The following is a 17,362-nucleotide window of genomic DNA, read 5'->3' as shown; positions in this document are numbered from 1 at the left end:
GCAGTTATCCGGGTTCTGCTCTGAGGTGTTATTTAGATAGAAATTAGATTAGAATGTTTTACATAGATTGAAGTTTTTCAATGTTTAGATACTGAAGGTTCTCATGTCCAACCATTGCAACAAGAGACTTGATTTCTATTTCCGCCGCTCAGTTGAGGTTTTCAGTGATATATGCACTGCGCATGCTTAGGCGGCGTCACCTCTACACCTCTCTCGTGGTTGAATCGGCCAATAACAATTGAAGTTTTCTAAGAACAGTGGTAAGGGCGGCTTCAAGGATTCAATGAAGCATCTCTACAAATAGCGAAAATAGCCAAGCTTGCGCATGGGATGTAGCAGCCGAAGGTCCTTTCAAGATTATAACTAAGATTAAGTTTAGGATTAGAATTAAGATTAGAATTTCGCTAACGATCGCAAGGTCCATGAGTCCGCCCCCCTTGGTTGCATCGAGGGTGTAAGTGTCTGTAACTCTGACTCAACTTGGCCCCGGTGTCATCACTCAGTCACGAGTTGCCATGAGCCACATCTTTTCAGTGAAGATTTTGGTATAACCCCTTTTTTTTTGCAGCCTCGGGAGGATCGCTTCGTGATGAAAAGGTGCCTGTTTTTCTTTGGTTTTTTTTGTTGGTCAACGACGACGAAGCTTGGTTTGAGGGCAATGGCACTCGATCCCTGCATTATGAATCCCCGTATGGATGTAACCGACACTCTGTCGCTTGTCGTCGACACACTTGCTCTATTGCGCAATTTGCAGTTTATGCGGCGGGTTCAGGGCTTCACGCAGTCCTTGACTCAGCTGCTTACAAATGCACCAACTCCCTTACAAAATAGTATGCTCCATCCACACCCGAACCAAGATCCACAGTTATATAGATACACATATATAACCAACTCAAGTGCTGCTAGATCCAGCCCATTTGCGGTCAATTGATTCAAGAACAAGAGTGAAGATGTCCACAGCTAGCACCAACACCGCGGAACTCCCCAAGACGCAAGCAGTCTCCAGCTTCACCGAAGTGGGAGACTTTGACAAGATCACCTTTGACACCAACTACCCCACACCGCAAATTACTACGCCCCACGATATCATCGTCAAAAACGCCTACTCCGGCATCAACTTCATCGAGGCATACTTCAGAAAGGGCATCTACCCTGCCCAGGAGAAACCATACGTGTTTGGCCGCGAAGCCAGCGGAACCGTGGTCGCCGTGGGATCATCCGTCACCAGCTTACAGGTAGGTGACAAGATCGCCTATTTAGCCCCGCAGACATTTGCCCAATACACCAAGATCACCACCGACAACTTCAGATACATCATCTTGCCCGCAGACTCCAGCGACGCCGACTTGAAAATCTACGGCAGCTTGTTCCTCCAGGGATTAACGGCACTCACGTTGATCAACGAGGCGTACAAAGTCAACCAGGGTGACTATGTCTTGGTATGGGCCGCCGCTGGTGGCGTAGGCAAGATCTTGGTGCAATTGATCTCACAGATTGGAGCCCACGTGATTGCCGTCGCTTCGACGCGTGCAAAGCTCGAAATCGCCCAAGGGCTCGGCGCGCAGTACGTGATTAACTCCAGCACCGATGACGTTGTCGCGAAAGTCGATGAGATTACGGGTGGTAAAGGTGTCGCGGCATCGTTTGACTCGGTTGGCAAGGACACGTTTGAAGCTTCACTTGGCGCGTTGGCGCTCAAGGGATCGTTTGTATCGTTTGGAAACGCTAGTGGGCCCGTGACGCCATTTCCCTTGAGTCGCTTGTCGGCTAAGAATACGAAATTGACGAGACCTACTTTGATGGGGTACATTGCCACGAAAGAGGAGTGGGATCATTACTCGCATCAGTTGTTGGAGTTGGTTCGAAGCGGCAAGTTGAAGTTTGACGTGAGCAAGACGTATGATTTGAAGGATTACCAACTTGCTGCAAAGGATTTGGAGAGCAGAGCCACTACTGGTAAGTTGACTTTGAAAATTCCCGAGTAAGATGAAAAAGTCTCAGGTTATGGTCTAATTAGTTATTTTTCGGTATGGACAGACTAATCACTTTTATGACTACCACCCACTAGCTGAATAGTGAGCTTAATGCAGACAATCGACAATGGACAATGATAATTTTCCTCTGTTGTAGAGAGGTGGCCCCGGTCTTGGACCTACTATCCATCGCCCCCCCCCCCCCCCCCATCTTCCAGAAATTTGCTTCCGTCATCTCTCTGTAACCATTTCCCCCAAGATCAAAGCTTGGGTCTACTCTGTTCATACTTCATCAAATCCTCCGGCGTAACAACCCCATAGACAAAATTGCCCAAGCCAGCATCATTAGTAACGATAGCGAAATAGTTGCCCCGGTTGAAAAACCCCGCTAGGTCCTCAAGCGGACTCAACGGCGTCAACACACTATACCTCTTTCCGCGCGGCTTCAAGATCTTGGTCGTGGCACTCGTCCTCTGATTCGTGCCCGTGGTGCCCTTGGTCGACCCCGCATCTTGCTGTTCGCGAAGTTGATCGCTTAGATACTTGCGCTTCGCGCCCTGGTTGAACCACATCATATGGTCCAACACCACACCCAGCACCTTGGCACCGTTCGCCCCGAGGTCAATTACTCCGAGAAGTCTCTTGTTGACCTCGTGGATTACTGGTAAGAAGGTGAACTCATTCTCAAAGCCGATGGCGAGGGCGTCGCTAGTTGGAGTGGTGGGGTTCACGGATATGGCTTGTGGGATGTTGAGGTCTTCTATTGTTGCGCCTCTGTAGTCCGTGGTGTGGAATAGCGTTGTCGTTGTTGGCGTTGCCATTAGTAGTCGTAGAGGGTGGTTGTTGTTTGAACTATGGAGTTTTGGTTGATTCATTTCTTGATGTTTTTTTTTTTTCCTGATGATATCACACCACCACCAAAATACTTTGGAATAATATAGACAGATCATTTAAAAAAGAAAGAACGCTTGATCAACGTGAGAAGGTTAAATGTACAGATATATATATCCCACTAGGCTGCTTCGGCGGTACGGTATTGAGCTTGTCCGTTTCTAGACTCGCGAGCCTCGGCAACCTCGCCTTCCTCCTTGACGACTCTTCGCCACACTTCTTCATCATTGCCCGTGTCCAATATGCCGATCCTCATCGTTGCTAAAAGATTAGTCGCGGCAGTCAGATGGCCATAGACACCGCCATAGAAAGCCTGCGTAGCATCTTTACCATGCGAAGCTTTCAACAACGGGACTCCACCGGGATGTTGGTGCATAAACGGCGTAATGTCATGGATGATATTCTGAATCACTATGTAGATGCGGTCCTTGTTGGAAGACGCCGCAATGGTGTTTTTGAAATCTTTTGGGGAAATGAGCGGGAGTTTCGAGATTGGCGTGCCCCAATTCAACTGGCTCTTGGCTCGATTAATGACTCGTTGCTGCTGCTGAAGGCATAGATGCGCTACTAAATTATCGGGAGTGCGACATAGCTCATAAACGACGCCTAGTTTCTCCAACGTCCAAAGGAGCCACTTGGTAGGGTCATAGGTGAAGACGCCATTGTTGCATCTGTAATCGTGCGGGAACTCATGATGGAAATTCTGGTGAGCTTGTCCATACGTCAACAACGCCACCAATGGGTTGTGACAATTCTGAGACGAGTTTTTGTCGTTAAAAGGTTGCGTCGGAATCGTCACCTGGATGCGCTTCAAATGACACACGGACTCTGTGCTTAGGAGCGACTGCTGGCAAAGAAACATCCGTAGTATTCCAGGGTATATTATTCCGTTGGTTATAGTATCGCCGCAAACAAATCTTGTGATTACCGCCGGTATTAAAAAAGTCGTGATTGCAAACCAGTAAAGGTACAGTTTTTCCTGCCAAATAAGCAACGTCCTCAAACTTTCATCGTAATTCTCGCTAGTTGTATCATCTGGTGAATACTCATTATCATTGTCACGGCCATTGTCATTACCATCGTCAAGCTGGGGCATCAACTCGACAACCTCGTTATCTGTAGAGTCCTCCTTATTTTCCACAACATCAACAGGGCTCTGTTTCATTGGAAACTCATGTTCGATAAACTCGTCGTAAAACCTCGTAATCTTGGGCTTTTTCAACAACCACCCATAGTGACTAAACAAAAAACCCCTTTTTATCAGGTACGGGTCGCGTTCTGTATCCTCAGTGAATCGGTGATGAGCCCGATGTAGAGCAGCCCACCATCGAATCGATCCCAACCCACAGGCACAGCCAAAGATGGCAAAAATGTACTTCAACGCTGCGTAGCGGATCTTGAACGAGTTGTGGGCAAAGTATTTGTGGTAGCCGGCACTAAACGCAAGCATGGAAACATTGTAATAAATAATTGTGAAATAGAGAGTCTTTTGGTTTGCCGGTAGTATACCTTCATCAAAATATATCATATAACATAGCGCCAAAAACGGCAAGATGACGGTGGTGAATAGATGCGAATAGTTGATTCTTTGGACAAAATCCCGCTTCTTCTTTTTCATTTCGTGAATACGGGTGTTTTTCATCTTCTGAGCTTGGTTCATCAAGTGCTGAGAAGTAAATGAAGCGGAGCTTGTGGAGGAGCTTGCAACTTTCCTTCGCTGGATCTTGAATGTCTTTCCCGTGTCATCTCTGCCTCGTCTTTCTCCTCCAACTCCTCCAACTCCTCCAACTCCTCCTTCGTCCTCTTCTTCTTCCCTCATATCAATTTACCCAACGCAAACACACACCTGCACTCTTTCTCCTCTAAATCAAGCCGTAAAGCTAAGCAATTCGATATCCCAAGTTCCCGGGAGTTAGAGCGTCTATGCCTGTGCCAGCTAAATACTTAGTCCAAAGGTTGATCCAATAGTGGTTATGGTGTGTGTGGTTGATGATGTGTAATGAATGCCTCCCTGAAGAGGTGTTCGTGCCCACTGGCGCGAAATCTTTTCTTCTTGAAACCGACAAATCCCCCCTCCAAAACATCAAGAACTCTCTAGCCATTGGCATCAACAAGCTAACCAACTAGCAAAGGGGTTCCCAGATCCAGGTTTATATATATATTTATATCTAAATAAATACAGGTGCCGTTTTCAAGGTTGAGCAAAGATGAGTCTGAGAAGCGGAATGCCCACCATATCTTACACGCCCACGGATATAACCATCCCTCAATCGATTTACGATAAGGTCCCCAATCTCGAAGAATACAAGAACCTCAAGGAAGCGGAGCGCAAGATTGATCTTTTGATAGCTAGAAAAGCGCTAGATTTCCAGGCAATACAGCAAAAGACGATACATCCGTTTGAGTACAGGTCAAGCACGGGACTATTGAGGGTGTTTGTTTACAATACATGCGAGAACCAACCATGGCAGAAACAGCAGCAAGAACAACAACAACAACAGGCAGCGTCAGATCCCACTGCAGACTCAACGTGGACACTCAGGGTGGAAGGGAAGTTCATCAGTGACAACAAAACAGAAGCCATCGACACCCACAATTTGAAATTCAGCTCTTTCCTATCGGCAATCTCAGTGGACTTGCTCCCCAATGAGCACTATCCACACTTGAAAGACTCGCCCGCCAACATCATCGAGTGGAGAGACGATGGCTCAAATAACCTACAGAGGAACCCCGCCACCGAGGTCAACTTTGACGGATTGGACGTGAAGAGAAACGGGATCTTCAATTTGAAGTGCAAGATTGCCCTCTTGGTGAAGAGCTACTCCAACAAATTGCGAGTCTCGGACGAAATGGCCCAGTTTATCGGCAAGACAGAGTGCACGCAACAGGAAGTCATGTATACCATCTGGAGCTATGTCTTGTGGAATAAGCTCTTCAAAGTCAACGACCTGTATATGCACGTTCCCGCTGTTGAAAACGCCACTATCAACCCCATGAGTGACAAATCTGGCGGCGCCAGCGGTGGCGAAGCCGGCGGTGTCAATGACGATTTAACGCTCACGACAGCCGATGATGCCCTTTACGATCTCCTCAAGGTCCGAGAGTTTACATTTAAGGACTTGTACAGGTTGATTCAGCCACATTTCAGGCCCAGAGAACCCGTGATTATCGACTACGAAATCGACACTAGAAAATCGACAACGTTGGGCGGATTGATCATAGACATACCAGTTGAGTTACCCGTTAATCTTTCCCAGGCTCAAAAGGAGTTGTTGGACTTGAACAAGAATGCCTTTGACAACTTGGCGCATCACGATGCGGCTATTGAGAAATTGAACCTGAAATTGTCGTTGGCTATCATTGCCTTGAGAAATGCAAACTCGCGCGAAATCTTTTTTGAAGATTTGAGCAAGGACCCCGTGGGGTTCGTGGAGAAATGGTTGGCAACTCAATCTGAAACGTTGAAAGCTTTAAAAAGCGATGACGGCTACGACGAGGAGACGGTGAGAAGAGCTCAATATTTTGTAGACAACGAGGACTTGATAAGGGAAAAGATTGACCTCTTGTTTGGAGCTGGCAAGTTTTAGAAATTTGAATCCTATCTAATAAAATGTATTATATTGTGCTTTTTTTTTAAAAGAAATTTTTTTTGGTGTTCTCAGTCTATATACTCTTTGTCGTCATCATCATTGTTATCGTTATCGTTATCGAGATTGTCATCGAGGTTGTCTACTTCGTCTTCAGCGTACTCTTCATCCAGACGGTCGTCATCTATCCAAGTATAAGGGTTGCCAAACAGGTCGGTATAGCGAGTCGAGTTTGAACTTGATGCCCCGCGATCTAGTCGTCTTCGTTTCAGTCTGCTCGTGGTAGACAATTCTTCTTGTCTCTGTAGCAAAGGTGAAATTTCAGATAAATACGCATGTAGTCTCCGCAGCGCTTTGCAAAACGATAATTCGCGGCTCTCGAACCTCGTCTCTTGAATTTTGTCTCCCAAGAAAGCAATGAAATCATTCAACTCGTCACAGTCACTGGCAACTTCGAACCAAAAGCTATTTGTTGTTTCCTTTGCATCTATTTTGTTCAGTCTAATCTCATTGCCTTCTGCATCAAACTGCACGCCGTATCTTGCTGAGTCATACTCGAGCATGCCTTTGACATCCTGAACGTACAACTTGAAGCTTGATGAACGGGGCCCGCCAATGGTCGAGTCAGACCCTTTAAAGGCGCTCGACATTTTCTTGACGCTTCCAAGACCGCCCGTATTTTCATCGGACATGCGACACAAGTAGAAAAGCCCTCCTTCAAAGTCAAGATCTCCAGCAACGAGATCTAGCAACCGTAGACTCATAGAGTGCAGACTTGGGTCAGACGTTGGATCAACGTATTTCAAGTTTTCTTCAGAAGATTTCATCTTGGACAACTTTTTTTCAGCTTGAGATTTGGCATCGTGGCAATTTTGGAATCCGTAAATTACGGACCTCGCTGCATAATAGGTATCTTTCTCACCGGGCAACTCTTGAGCTAGAATATTTGGAACGAGGTAGCCCTTGATGGCTTCCGACCTGGTCAAAGACCACCGAGCCAACGTTTGCAACAAAATCAAGCGATCATGGGGCAACAAGGCGGGCAAACCCTTGGATTCAAAGTTGCTATCGTAGAATGGATTGAATACAGTGACATAGTCACTCTCAACTTTTGGAAAGGCATCCATGAGAAGTTCGGGATGTGCAGGGTAAACGGGACTACCAGCATCACAGCTTTCAACTTCCAAAGGTTCAAGCTTTTTCCATTCACTTGGCATGCCTAGCTTATTAGTTTGAGGCTTCAACTCCAGAATAGCACTTGTTGAACTTTGCACCTCTTTCTTCCGGTTAAGAACCAAACCCAACAATTTTTTAAAAAGAGCATCCATTTCTTTCGACACGTAATTGGCGTCATACGCCTCGGCACTGGAATCGTCTTTCGGTGGTTGCCCTAAACCAGGCTTGGGCAAACTCAACCCCATTTCAAAATCTAGTGGTCCTAGGTTGGCTTCTAAAGGCACCAATTGCTTGAATTTTAACAAAAATGACACTAGAAACACAATGCTTTCAGCGTAGGGTGACTCTTTTACTGGGTACCCCAACGCAAGTGGATTGCTTTTCTCAACCGACACCCCGAAATTGGACCTGTGAGCATCCGACATGAGGCTGATGGGCACTAAAGGTGACGGCAAAGTTTTTGAAGTTTTTGAACTTTTCTTTACTGGTGGAGCAGCTCGGCTTATGCCGATGGAAATGGACTGGCCATGGTCTTTTCTAGAGGTAGACGGAGGTTGAGATGGAGACGGCAGCTTCATGGGCGTGGCTCGAGGACCCTTGGAAAGTAGCATCTTCTTGGGATGCTGGTTTTCTTTGTTCAACGCATCGTCTATTGAACTAGACTTGCCAGGAGCTGCCTGATGAGTGTCTAAAGTTGGCGCTGGGCCCGACTTTGGCGTTGGCTTTGGCACTGGACTGAAATTCAACACAGACTGCTGTTTTGGCTTCCCTATCGACCGCAGCAGCGTCACGAGTCCCTTTGTTACCCGAGGCGTGCCTTTCCCACCTCTAGAACCAGGACCCTCGACTGGCTGATGGTCGAACCTAAACTTGGACATCATGGCCTCGTTATAGTTTTGCGTCGAGGAAGATTCCGGCGGCGATGGTAGCTTCGTAATGTGTTTTCTCGGCCGCCCGAGCCTTTCAGGCTTTGCCTCGGGGTCATAAGGGACAACTCTAACTTTTGCCGTAGGCGTGGGTGTAAGCGTAGACGTAGGGGTCGTGGTGTGCGTGGGAGTGGTTGGAGCTTTGACATTGTCGCTTGCCTTTGCAAAAGGTAGCAGGGACTCGCTTGAGCCATCTGTGATTGCATCTCCAACTGCAGCAGAGACGAGTAGCGACGATGCTTCATTTGAGCCGTTTGGCAGCACAATCGAGTGTTCCCTGGGGAGGTTCCTCGGCAGCTGCCCATAGTGGAATTCGGGTAATTTTTCAAAATTTGGATCAATCTCCATAATCTCGGTAAAGCCCCTGTCGTCGAAGGAGTATAGCTTGTGGAAGGTAGCTATATAACTTGAATTCCAGCTGAAGCTTTATAGATGCAGCTTAAATCGGTTTAGTATTCCTCGTGGCGTGGCTTTCACTTTCCAACGGCCTGGCTCAATGACTCTTATGCTTTCAAATGCTCTAATCGAAAAGCGAAACGGCAAAACAATCAATTGACTTTCTTTGTTTATCTGAGCAAGCACAGTTTTATATAAAAGTTGACGCTGGGGGACCACTGGTTCATGGATTTGGCTGCTTTCTTGCAAAACTTCCAGGTACACTGGTGATATCACGAGAAGAGGCTCCACCCAAAAAAAAAACACGGGTAGAATCAGAACAAGACGCGTTATCCCTCTCATAGAGACCCCCAACCACTAGAGTTTATACATCCAGCACAGACCCAGCAAAATGGCAGACTTTGGCAACTACGGCAACTACGGCGGTAATTACGGAGACGGAGGGTTCGCCAATACCGGCTTTTCAGATGGCGGGTTCAGCAATGACAGTCAGCAAGCAAACACCAAGCAGCAAGTGCGCTCGAGTCTCACGCCGGTCACGATCAAGCAGATCTTGGAGGCAACGCAGCCTACACCAGATGGCGACTTCAAAATCCACAACGTCCATTTGAACATGATTAGCTTTGTTGGGGTTGTGCGCAAGGTCGATGGGCAAGGTATGAGTGTCGTGATTGCCGTTGAAGACGGCACGGGGTCAATCGAGATACGTAAATGGATCGACGAAAACAACAGCTCGCTTGCTGAAGAAGTGGAGAAATACCTGGCTTATAAGAACAAGTACGTCTCCGTGGGAGGCTCGTTGAAAACCCACATGAATAAAAAGAGTATCCAGAATGCGGCCATCTCGCCCATCACCAACGCCAACCAGATTTTGTACCACCACTTGAGTGCCATTGACGTTCACTTGAAGAGCCAGGGAATCCCAAAGAGCAGTGGTGCCGGTGATGATGGCTTGTTTGTCAAGGACAATGACGGCGACCAGTCGATCATTGACAGAGTCTTGAATTTCATTACAGAGGAAAGCAAAACGATGCAGGACGGCGTTCCTATCAACTACATCGTGGAGAAACTCGGCATTTCAAAAGACGAAGGGTTGAGGCACTGCAATGAGTTGGTTGAGAATGGAAGGATATATTTGGGTTTCAATGACGGCGGATATATAGCTGTTTAAAATGTATTGTTTATTTCATGTTGTGTTTTTCATCTACTCGTGGCCGTCGCGGTGGCCGTAGCCCTACCTGTTTCATGTTTCAACAGCTTTTTGCTGAAAAGACCGTCCCACAAGTCAGTATCCGTAACTACTTCTCCTTCTGCACGCTGTTTGTGCAGTACAATACCGATGTTGCTCATCACCGATAAAGAGTCGGCTTGCACGAGATCGCGCTCGTTGAGCTCACCACCATCAATATCATCGTTATCATACTCATAATCATCACCATCATCGTGATGACCATGTCCCAGGCCGTTTTTATGGTGGAGCAATTTCAATCTCTTGTTTGTTGAAGTAACAACAATATTCTCCTCCACGGTATTTTCAATCGCAAACATCCACACAGTGGTTGGCTTTCTTTGACCGATTCGATGGATTCTTGATATCGCTTGGAGCTCAAGCGAGGTGTTTAGTAATGGCTCACAAAGGAAAATATGGGTTGCGTTGACCAAAGTCAAGCCACTTGATTGTGCATTGGCATTCAACAAAAAGCAAGTGAACCCATTGCTTGGGTCCTTGAATAATTCAACGGCCCCGGGCCATGTGCGCCTCTTGCTTCTAGTCCTATTGCTGCTCTCGCCATCAAACGTCAAAAAGGTGACTTTTGCTGCCCTCAACGCAGAGCTCAAAATGTACAACATGTCTTGCCACTGGCTGAAAATGATGATTTGTACGCTAGGGTCTTTGCTGCGTAAATAGAGAACCTGCTTGACAATCATGTCAATCTTGGAGCTATAAGTGGCTTTCAATTTGATATCTTCAATCTCTCGAAGAATGTAATCCTCGACACCTTTGTAAACACCATGCAAACCAGAGGCGGCTTGGTGGCCACCATCGTGTATCTCATTGCCTTTCAAGGACAGCTCATATCTGCTGAAATTGTACACCGAGCCATGGTCAATGGCCGTGTTGCACATGGGGCATCTTGGTCTTCTATTGGCAAAGCCAAAGTAGCTCTGCTGCGAGTTCTTGATCCAGTGGTCCAAACATTCCCGGCAGAACTTGTGGCCACACGTTGTTAGCGATCCAACAGTGATTCCGGACTGGCAAATGATGCACAACATCTCGACGTTTTCTTTGCCCTCGGCATTTGACTCCTTCACCAACTCAGAGAGGTATCTCAACCTCGCAACCATCGAGTCCATCGACAGGTGAGTACGCTCAAAGGTTCTTGTTAGCTTGCGCAACTGCGCCTCAATGTGTGGCGCCCTCAAATTCTTGCGATCGAATGGGTCATACTTGGGAGCAGCCACCGAGTCCGAAATCTGTTGAAGTTGCCTATAGTAATCGACCCTCAAATTGAAAATGCTGTTGCAGTGCACGTTGAGCTCTCTATTGAATAAACTAAAAGCAAGCTTTTGATTTTCAAATATCGTTCGCACCCTTTGAGCAATGGCTTGAATGACCTCGGCTTCGGCCGAGGAAGAGGCATTGGCAGACTCCTTTGCATCGTATTCGATTGAACCCAATTCCGCAATCAAGTCCGAGAATATCGGTTCCTGCGAGTTGAATGTGCTGCCAGGTTTCGATATCACATCTGTTTGCCCTAGAATCAAATGGTTTCTTTCGACGAGTTTCTCGCCCAACAGGGACAAAGAAGATGCAATCGCCTCCTGGTTCTTTAAACCATTGTCGTATTCGTTATCGTCTGGATTTGTGCTCTTTTCGGTGACTTTCTCCGAAAGAAGATCCACGAGTTCTTTGAAGCCGCTATTGAGCTCGGAAGCGTTTTTGTTTAATGGCTCCACTGTTCTTTTTAAATTCCTTATAAAAGTGGCCACAGTGGCATTCAAGGCTAGCTCCTCCAACTCGGCAATTTTTATCGTAGGTAAAACGTTAAAAAATCTTTTTGATGTTTTGGGTAGTAGCCAAAGACCCTCATCTACAAGAGACTGGTCCCAATTTGTGTAAAATGTACGGTCAAAAATCCTTTCACGCAAAGCTTTGCCCAACTGCTCCAAACTTTGCTTTAAAATAAGGGCACGGATCTGCTCTGCCAACTCATAAAACTTGGTTTCATTTTCTTGCGGCGTGTCCATTAGTTCATCAAGTTTCTCCTCATGTTTAAAATCAGCCATGGGGACAGAACTGACAACCGAAGCAAGTTCGTCGGCTCGCTCGTCGCCCTTGTATTGACCAAAACTTTCTTCAAGAATGGAGTCGAGATCTACCTCGACTCTGTATTTTTCAATATGCAGCTGAAACTCTTTATCGTACAATTGGAAATTTGCTGATGCAAATAGGAAATAAAATTTGTGCAAAGTCACCAACCAATTTCTCAAACGCAACCGAATGGAGCTGATTTTGGACTCCAAATGGGATTCGTCCGAATTGGGCTGCTCGTGGTGGCCAATCCTGCCAATCTCGTCATCATCTTTCCTTTCCAGGTTACTTCCCGAGGCATCGTTTCGGAAATCTTGCAAGTACTTGCCAAGCACGACTTCGAGCCTGCGAATAATCTTTCTTGTTTCGATGATTCCACTTTTCAAATACTTGATGGCATCTTGCGGCCGGTAGATAAACTCCAAGAATTCGCACAACTGGGAAACCAATTCGACTTGTCTTCTCTCCTTCTCGGTGACTTCGCCATACAGACGAGTCAACATGTCGTCCAACAATTTCTCCAACGATTCCAAGGGCTCTACAAAATCGTGTAGTCGCGACTTTCGCGGCCTCGAGTGGCTCATTTCCAACATACCCACTTGCGGCGAACAACAGATTTGCCGCAATCTGCGAAGCCAACTTCTCATGGTCTGCTGCAAATTTGTTGTTTCAAAGTCGCTTCCAAGTGGATTCCCTTCGCGGTCCAAGCCAATGGCAGCTGAAAACTCGGCAAACTTTTCGTCGTAGAATTCTTGCTCAATCGGCGTGAAAGGTATCGTTAAAAGGATCCGGTTCTGTGCAGGTAAGCGGATATCGTTGCGAACCATAGCTTTCGTATGTCGTATCGCTATAGTGGACCAAAACTGTTTAAAAAGCTCGTAATTGCTCGTCAAGTTATACCAGCCGAGGTCTCCAATGTTCGAGTCGAAAGGGTAAAACTGGAGAAACTTTAAATAGGAATAAAGGTCGTTCAAGTCCTTCTGGATGGGTGTTCCTGACACCCCCCAGCTGTGGAATCGCGGGATCATTTGTGCGCTTTGGAAAGCTCTGGTCATACTCAGTGATACCATTTGAACTTCGTCCAAAATCAACCTCCAGAACTCCATCAACATCAAAGGGCATGCATAATCGATGGCTTGGTACCAATCTGGTACTTCGTTATGCTTCAAGCTCAATGCAATCTCGTCCTGGAGCGCTTGTTCATAATCGGTGAAAGGCTGCTCATCGCTGGATTTGATATTGGCCCTCGGTGGTGGCTTTGACTTTAGTGAATAGTATATGGTCTCGGCATCCGAACGCAGAGACTCGATTTTTTCCACGTGGCCCGTCAAATCTGTTGGCTCTTTGCAAAAAAGCGAATCCTTGCGAGCCGCGCGAGTCTTTCTCAAGTTGTTTGAAAACTTTGCATAGTCCAATTCCTTGGAGATGACCGAATAAGTGGCAAACACAATGTCGAACTTGTTCAAGTACTCGGCAATAATGGCAGGCTTGTAGTTGAACATCTTGTAGGAGCTCACGCCCGTGTACTCGATGATGGAAAGCGAAGGCGCGAGTCTCAAGATCTCTTCTTGCCATTGTTTGATGATTGTAACGGGAGCAATGATCAAGGTGGCCCTGCTCTTGATGACCATCTTGTAGTCACCAACGGAGCTGAGAGGTCGCTTCACCCTCTGGTCGACATCCTGGAGAGGCCTCTGGTTCAACAATATAGTTGCAGCCGACTCCACCGTCTTGCCCAACCCCATCTCTTCGCACAAGAGTCCCTTTGCCGGGAGCACAGTTGGGTACTGACTCTTGTCCTCGCTGCTCAAGTAATTTTCCAAAAACGAGCAAAGGTGGCTCATTGTCGAGATGTGGCCGGTGATGGCGTTGAAATATAGTTCTTGGTTATTGAAAGCTATGGGCCCCTTCCACCCGGGAGACAATTTGTTCATGGCAGATAGCACTTTTTCGTCATTGCGCAAATCCTCTTTCGTGACAAAGGGCACCTGGGTGCATCGACTATCGTCAGAATTATATCGGGCATTCTCCATCGATAGCATCCAGTTGACAGTCTTTTTCTGAAACTTTAGCAAAGTCGTTTCCAACTCAGGTATGTCGAAATCGTCTTCAAACGGGGGCATCTTTTCCGTGTGCGCATACACAGCACTGTAAAACAGTTCCGCTGAAACTGAACCGCTTTCTTCTGCAGAGTCCGTGGCGGAAAAGAGAAGGCCAGAAAGCAAGTTCAGGATCTCCTTGGTTACAGCGTTTTTGAAGTTGACAAAGTAATCGAGTTTGTATGCGACAGTCAACGATACGGACGAACCCCGCGTCTTTAAGCAAATGGACACACTCGGCCTCATCCCGTTTCTGGGGTTGGCAAGACGAACGAGCTGGAGCTCGTTCTGCACTTGGCCCTCGCAGTCGGTAAACTCTACTATCGGAAACTGTTTTGTAGAACTTTTTGCACACCAACTTATGGTGAACTTGTCGTCACTTCTCCTCGCGTGTTTGAAGCCAGTAACACCCACACTAAAGCTCACTTCCTCGGGAATCTCTCCCAGGGGAAAGAGGACACTGGACGTCTCCTCGATCGTTATCGTCCGCGAAAACAAGTGGGTTTCGTCCTGCGGGGCCGACTCTTGCTCATCCACCTTTCTTCGCTTTGGTAAACGTGCCTCAACACCACCACCCAGCTCCAATTTGCTTTCCTGGTCGACATACCGTAGCACGTTGCTCTTGTATATTTTAACAATCTTCATCTCTGGTATCCTTGAGAAAGAAAAAGTTGAAGAAGAAGGATGAAGTGTACCACCACAAGACACCCACACCACCTACTCACTCACTCAAACACTTACACACACTCACACGCTTGCCTACTCGCTTTGCCACGCGCGCGCACCTCTCCTTCTGGCTTCACTTTTGGCGGCCAAATAAAAGGGGGAGGGAGAGTTTTGATCAATTGCGTGAACACGAGATAGAGAGAGAAGAGGAGTAAGAGTATAGATGAGATGCCAGTATAGGTGAAACATGATCTAGTGTTTTCCGAGAAGGTAGATAATCTCTAACAAGCGTGTGTGCTGTCACCTTTTCAGGATCCGGTTTTTATGGGGCTTTTTCGACCTCGTTGCAGTGGCGTTGTTCCTTTTAGCACTTTCAGCCAATATTCTTTCGGCCTCGTCTCCGTGTCGAAGCCTCTTCCCTTTCGTGCCTGCCTGTTCCTTGAACGCATAGGCGGCACTGACTTTTGAGTTCATCAAGACGGAGTTGTTCATTTTCTCAATCGCCCTGTCGCTCGCGTCGAAATCCAGAAACGTGACAAACGCATGCCCCATCGACTTGCCCTCGGGGTCTCGACGTATCTCGGGTTGCTTGATCACCGTTCCGAAGCCCAGAAACGTCTGGAGAAGAAACTGCTCGTCTATCAACGGGTTCAAGTTGCTGATAAAGATCCTTGCTCCCACGTCGACGTACTTGTCGCTGAGGAGCTCCAGCCTCGTGTTGACAAAAGTGCCTATCGAGCGGTTCTGCTGCGTCTGCACGGGGGTTCTCGTGTCCAATTTTTTCAACTTCAATAGCTTGCCAAATAAGCGGACGCCTCGGAGGATGTCTTCAGTGTACTTTGCATCTTCGGCGTTTTTAAACTCGACAAACCCGTACCCTTGGTGGCTCTTGTGTACTCGGTCCTTGGGCATGTTGATGTTCTTGATCGGGCCAAATTGGAGAAACAACTCGTACATTAGTATCTCCAGACACTGCGGATCAAGGTTCCCAAAGTACAACGAGGCATTTGAATTTCTATCCGAGTCAGACAACCTTTTGAATATCGAGCTCATGGCATCATGAAAGGGGGGGGGGGGGGTGGCGGGAACGGAACCTACCTTCAGAAGAAGCAGTAGACTTCTTTGGTTCTCCTGCCTTTATTTTTTTGCACCAGTAGAGAAACAGAGCAAAAGTGAAAAATAATGGTGAGTCGCCCATATCGTCTGTCAAGTACATCCACTTTTCAAGGATGCAACTAGTCTACTTCGTCTATATCTACTTCGCTAGGTTTAGTTATTTCCCCGAGTGTTGAGTCCAGAATAACTTGTATCCCTGGACCTGGCTCTCGTTGGTGGTTATCGATACTATGGGAGGGTTTCAGAGTAGACTCCTCCGGTGCGCCCTCGGAATCACCCTCATCCTCGTCGTCGTCACTACTACTCAGGTCTGAGGTAGACGAACAAGAAGAAGAAGAGGATTCCGAGGAGCTAGCGTCCAGGCTGTCTTCTTGCCGCAAATCGTAACCATGTTTTTCGTCCACAACTATGCTTTCTAACTGTGCCCCGGCCGTTGCCACGTAGATAGTAGGATACTCCAAAACAATCTTGTCCTTCAACGCGGAGCTCAAAGTAGACCCCGGCTCCAAGACCAAGACCGAGTTTTTCGGGGTATTAAGAGCATTTTTGAGGTAAAAGCCGAGCTGCAGCCCTTCCTTGCCGTTCATCATGCCGTGGGAATCCAAAATGTGCTTCGGTACGAGGTCTTGCAAGGTTAGATTCTCCTTCAGCCGGTAGGTCGTAAAAAGCGCAAGCTCCTTGCCGTTGCTACCGACAAAGATCCACTCTATAGTCCACACAAAACAGTTCAGTTTCTTGTCGTAGCCCGATTTGTTTGACGAGGCCCGCTGCATGCCGCTGGGGACCTGTATCACGAGGGTATTCTCTCTTTTCACCATCATCGCAGGATCGTGCGGAAACACTTTCAACACCAGTTTCTTGCGAGGGTCGTCTCCTTCGCCAGGTCTTCTGAATCGTTTTCTGCTTTGCTGAATCTCATTCCTCGATCTTTTCAAAATGTTCCGTGCATTCTGACGTATATCCTTCTTGGACAAGTCGATGGCCCTATCAAAGCTTTGCAAGAGGTTGTAGTCTCTGTTTAGATGTATAGGGTCTGACGCCAAGTCATCTTGTTTGATGAATCGCGATACATCTACTTTACCTGAACACGAATGCCGACTCTTATGGGTTCGGTAGCACTCTAAAGAGCAGGTTTTGTGAGAACACGCTGGACAGGTATACTTTGAAATTAGAGTCTGACATATCATACACTTGCTTTGGGAGCCCTCCATGTGAAAGA

General features: G+C 47.1%; 9 protein-coding genes across 9 annotated transcripts; 3 read left to right on the top strand and 6 right to left on the bottom strand. All coding sequences in view use genetic code 12, as the record gives it.

The window, feature by feature from the left end:
* Positions 1 to 950: 950 nt before the first annotated feature.
* Positions 951 to 1,985, top strand: LODBEIA_P36810 (uncharacterized protein; the record flags this gene model as incomplete). The annotated part of the gene is made up of 1 exon (XM_066973818.1): positions 951 to 1,985. One exon carries the CDS (start codon positions 951 to 953, stop codon positions 1,983 to 1,985), a length of 1,035 nt encoding a protein of 344 aa, XP_066830619.1.
* Positions 1,986 to 2,233: 248 nt separating this feature from the next.
* On the bottom strand, positions 2,234 to 2,794 carry LODBEIA_P36800 (uncharacterized protein; the record flags this gene model as incomplete). The annotated part of the gene is made up of 1 exon (XM_066973817.1): positions 2,234 to 2,794. One exon carries the CDS (start codon positions 2,792 to 2,794, stop codon positions 2,234 to 2,236), a length of 561 nt encoding a protein of 186 aa, XP_066830618.1.
* A 191-nt stretch (positions 2,795 to 2,985) lies between these two features.
* LODBEIA_P36790 (uncharacterized protein) lies at positions 2,986 to 4,683 on the bottom strand (the record flags this gene model as incomplete). Its single annotated transcript, XM_066973815.1, has 1 exon — positions 2,986 to 4,683. One exon carries the CDS (start codon positions 4,681 to 4,683, stop codon positions 2,986 to 2,988), a length of 1,698 nt encoding a protein of 565 aa, XP_066830617.1.
* Positions 4,684 to 5,089: 406 nt separating this feature from the next.
* Positions 5,090 to 6,451, top strand: LODBEIA_P36780 (uncharacterized protein; the record flags this gene model as incomplete). Its single annotated transcript, XM_066973814.1, has 1 exon — positions 5,090 to 6,451. One exon carries the CDS (start codon positions 5,090 to 5,092, stop codon positions 6,449 to 6,451), a length of 1,362 nt encoding a protein of 453 aa, XP_066830616.1.
* Positions 6,452 to 6,522: 71 nt separating this feature from the next.
* LODBEIA_P36770 (uncharacterized protein) lies at positions 6,523 to 8,901 on the bottom strand (the record flags this gene model as incomplete). The annotated part of the gene is made up of 1 exon (XM_066973813.1): positions 6,523 to 8,901. One exon carries the CDS (start codon positions 8,899 to 8,901, stop codon positions 6,523 to 6,525), a length of 2,379 nt encoding a protein of 792 aa, XP_066830615.1.
* Positions 8,902 to 9,340: 439 nt separating this feature from the next.
* LODBEIA_P36760 (uncharacterized protein) lies at positions 9,341 to 10,120 on the top strand (the record flags this gene model as incomplete). The annotated part of the gene is made up of 1 exon (XM_066973812.1): positions 9,341 to 10,120. The coding sequence occupies one exon, from the start codon at positions 9,341 to 9,343 to the stop codon at positions 10,118 to 10,120; it is 780 nt and encodes a 259-aa protein (XP_066830614.1).
* A 29-nt stretch (positions 10,121 to 10,149) lies between these two features.
* Positions 10,150 to 15,006, bottom strand: LODBEIA_P36750 (uncharacterized protein; the record flags this gene model as incomplete). The annotated part of the gene is made up of 1 exon (XM_066973811.1): positions 10,150 to 15,006. The coding sequence occupies one exon, from the start codon at positions 15,004 to 15,006 to the stop codon at positions 10,150 to 10,152; it is 4,857 nt and encodes a 1,618-aa protein (XP_066830613.1).
* A 321-nt stretch (positions 15,007 to 15,327) lies between these two features.
* LODBEIA_P36740 (uncharacterized protein) lies at positions 15,328 to 16,080 on the bottom strand (the record flags this gene model as incomplete). The annotated part of the gene is made up of 1 exon (XM_066973810.1): positions 15,328 to 16,080. One exon carries the CDS (start codon positions 16,078 to 16,080, stop codon positions 15,328 to 15,330), a length of 753 nt encoding a protein of 250 aa, XP_066830612.1.
* A 182-nt stretch (positions 16,081 to 16,262) lies between these two features.
* LODBEIA_P36730 (uncharacterized protein) lies at positions 16,263 to 17,330 on the bottom strand (the record flags this gene model as incomplete). The annotated part of the gene is made up of 1 exon (XM_066973809.1): positions 16,263 to 17,330. One exon carries the CDS (start codon positions 17,328 to 17,330, stop codon positions 16,263 to 16,265), a length of 1,068 nt encoding a protein of 355 aa, XP_066830611.1.
* Positions 17,331 to 17,362: the final 32 nt, after the last annotated feature.

This window comes from Lodderomyces beijingensis, assembly GCF_963989305.1.
Source record: "Lodderomyces beijingensis strain CBS 14171 genome assembly, chromosome: 4".
NCBI classification, from domain to species: domain Eukaryota; kingdom Fungi; phylum Ascomycota; class Pichiomycetes; order Serinales; family Debaryomycetaceae; genus Lodderomyces; species Lodderomyces beijingensis.
This window is presented reverse-complemented; position numbering and strand designations above follow the sequence as displayed.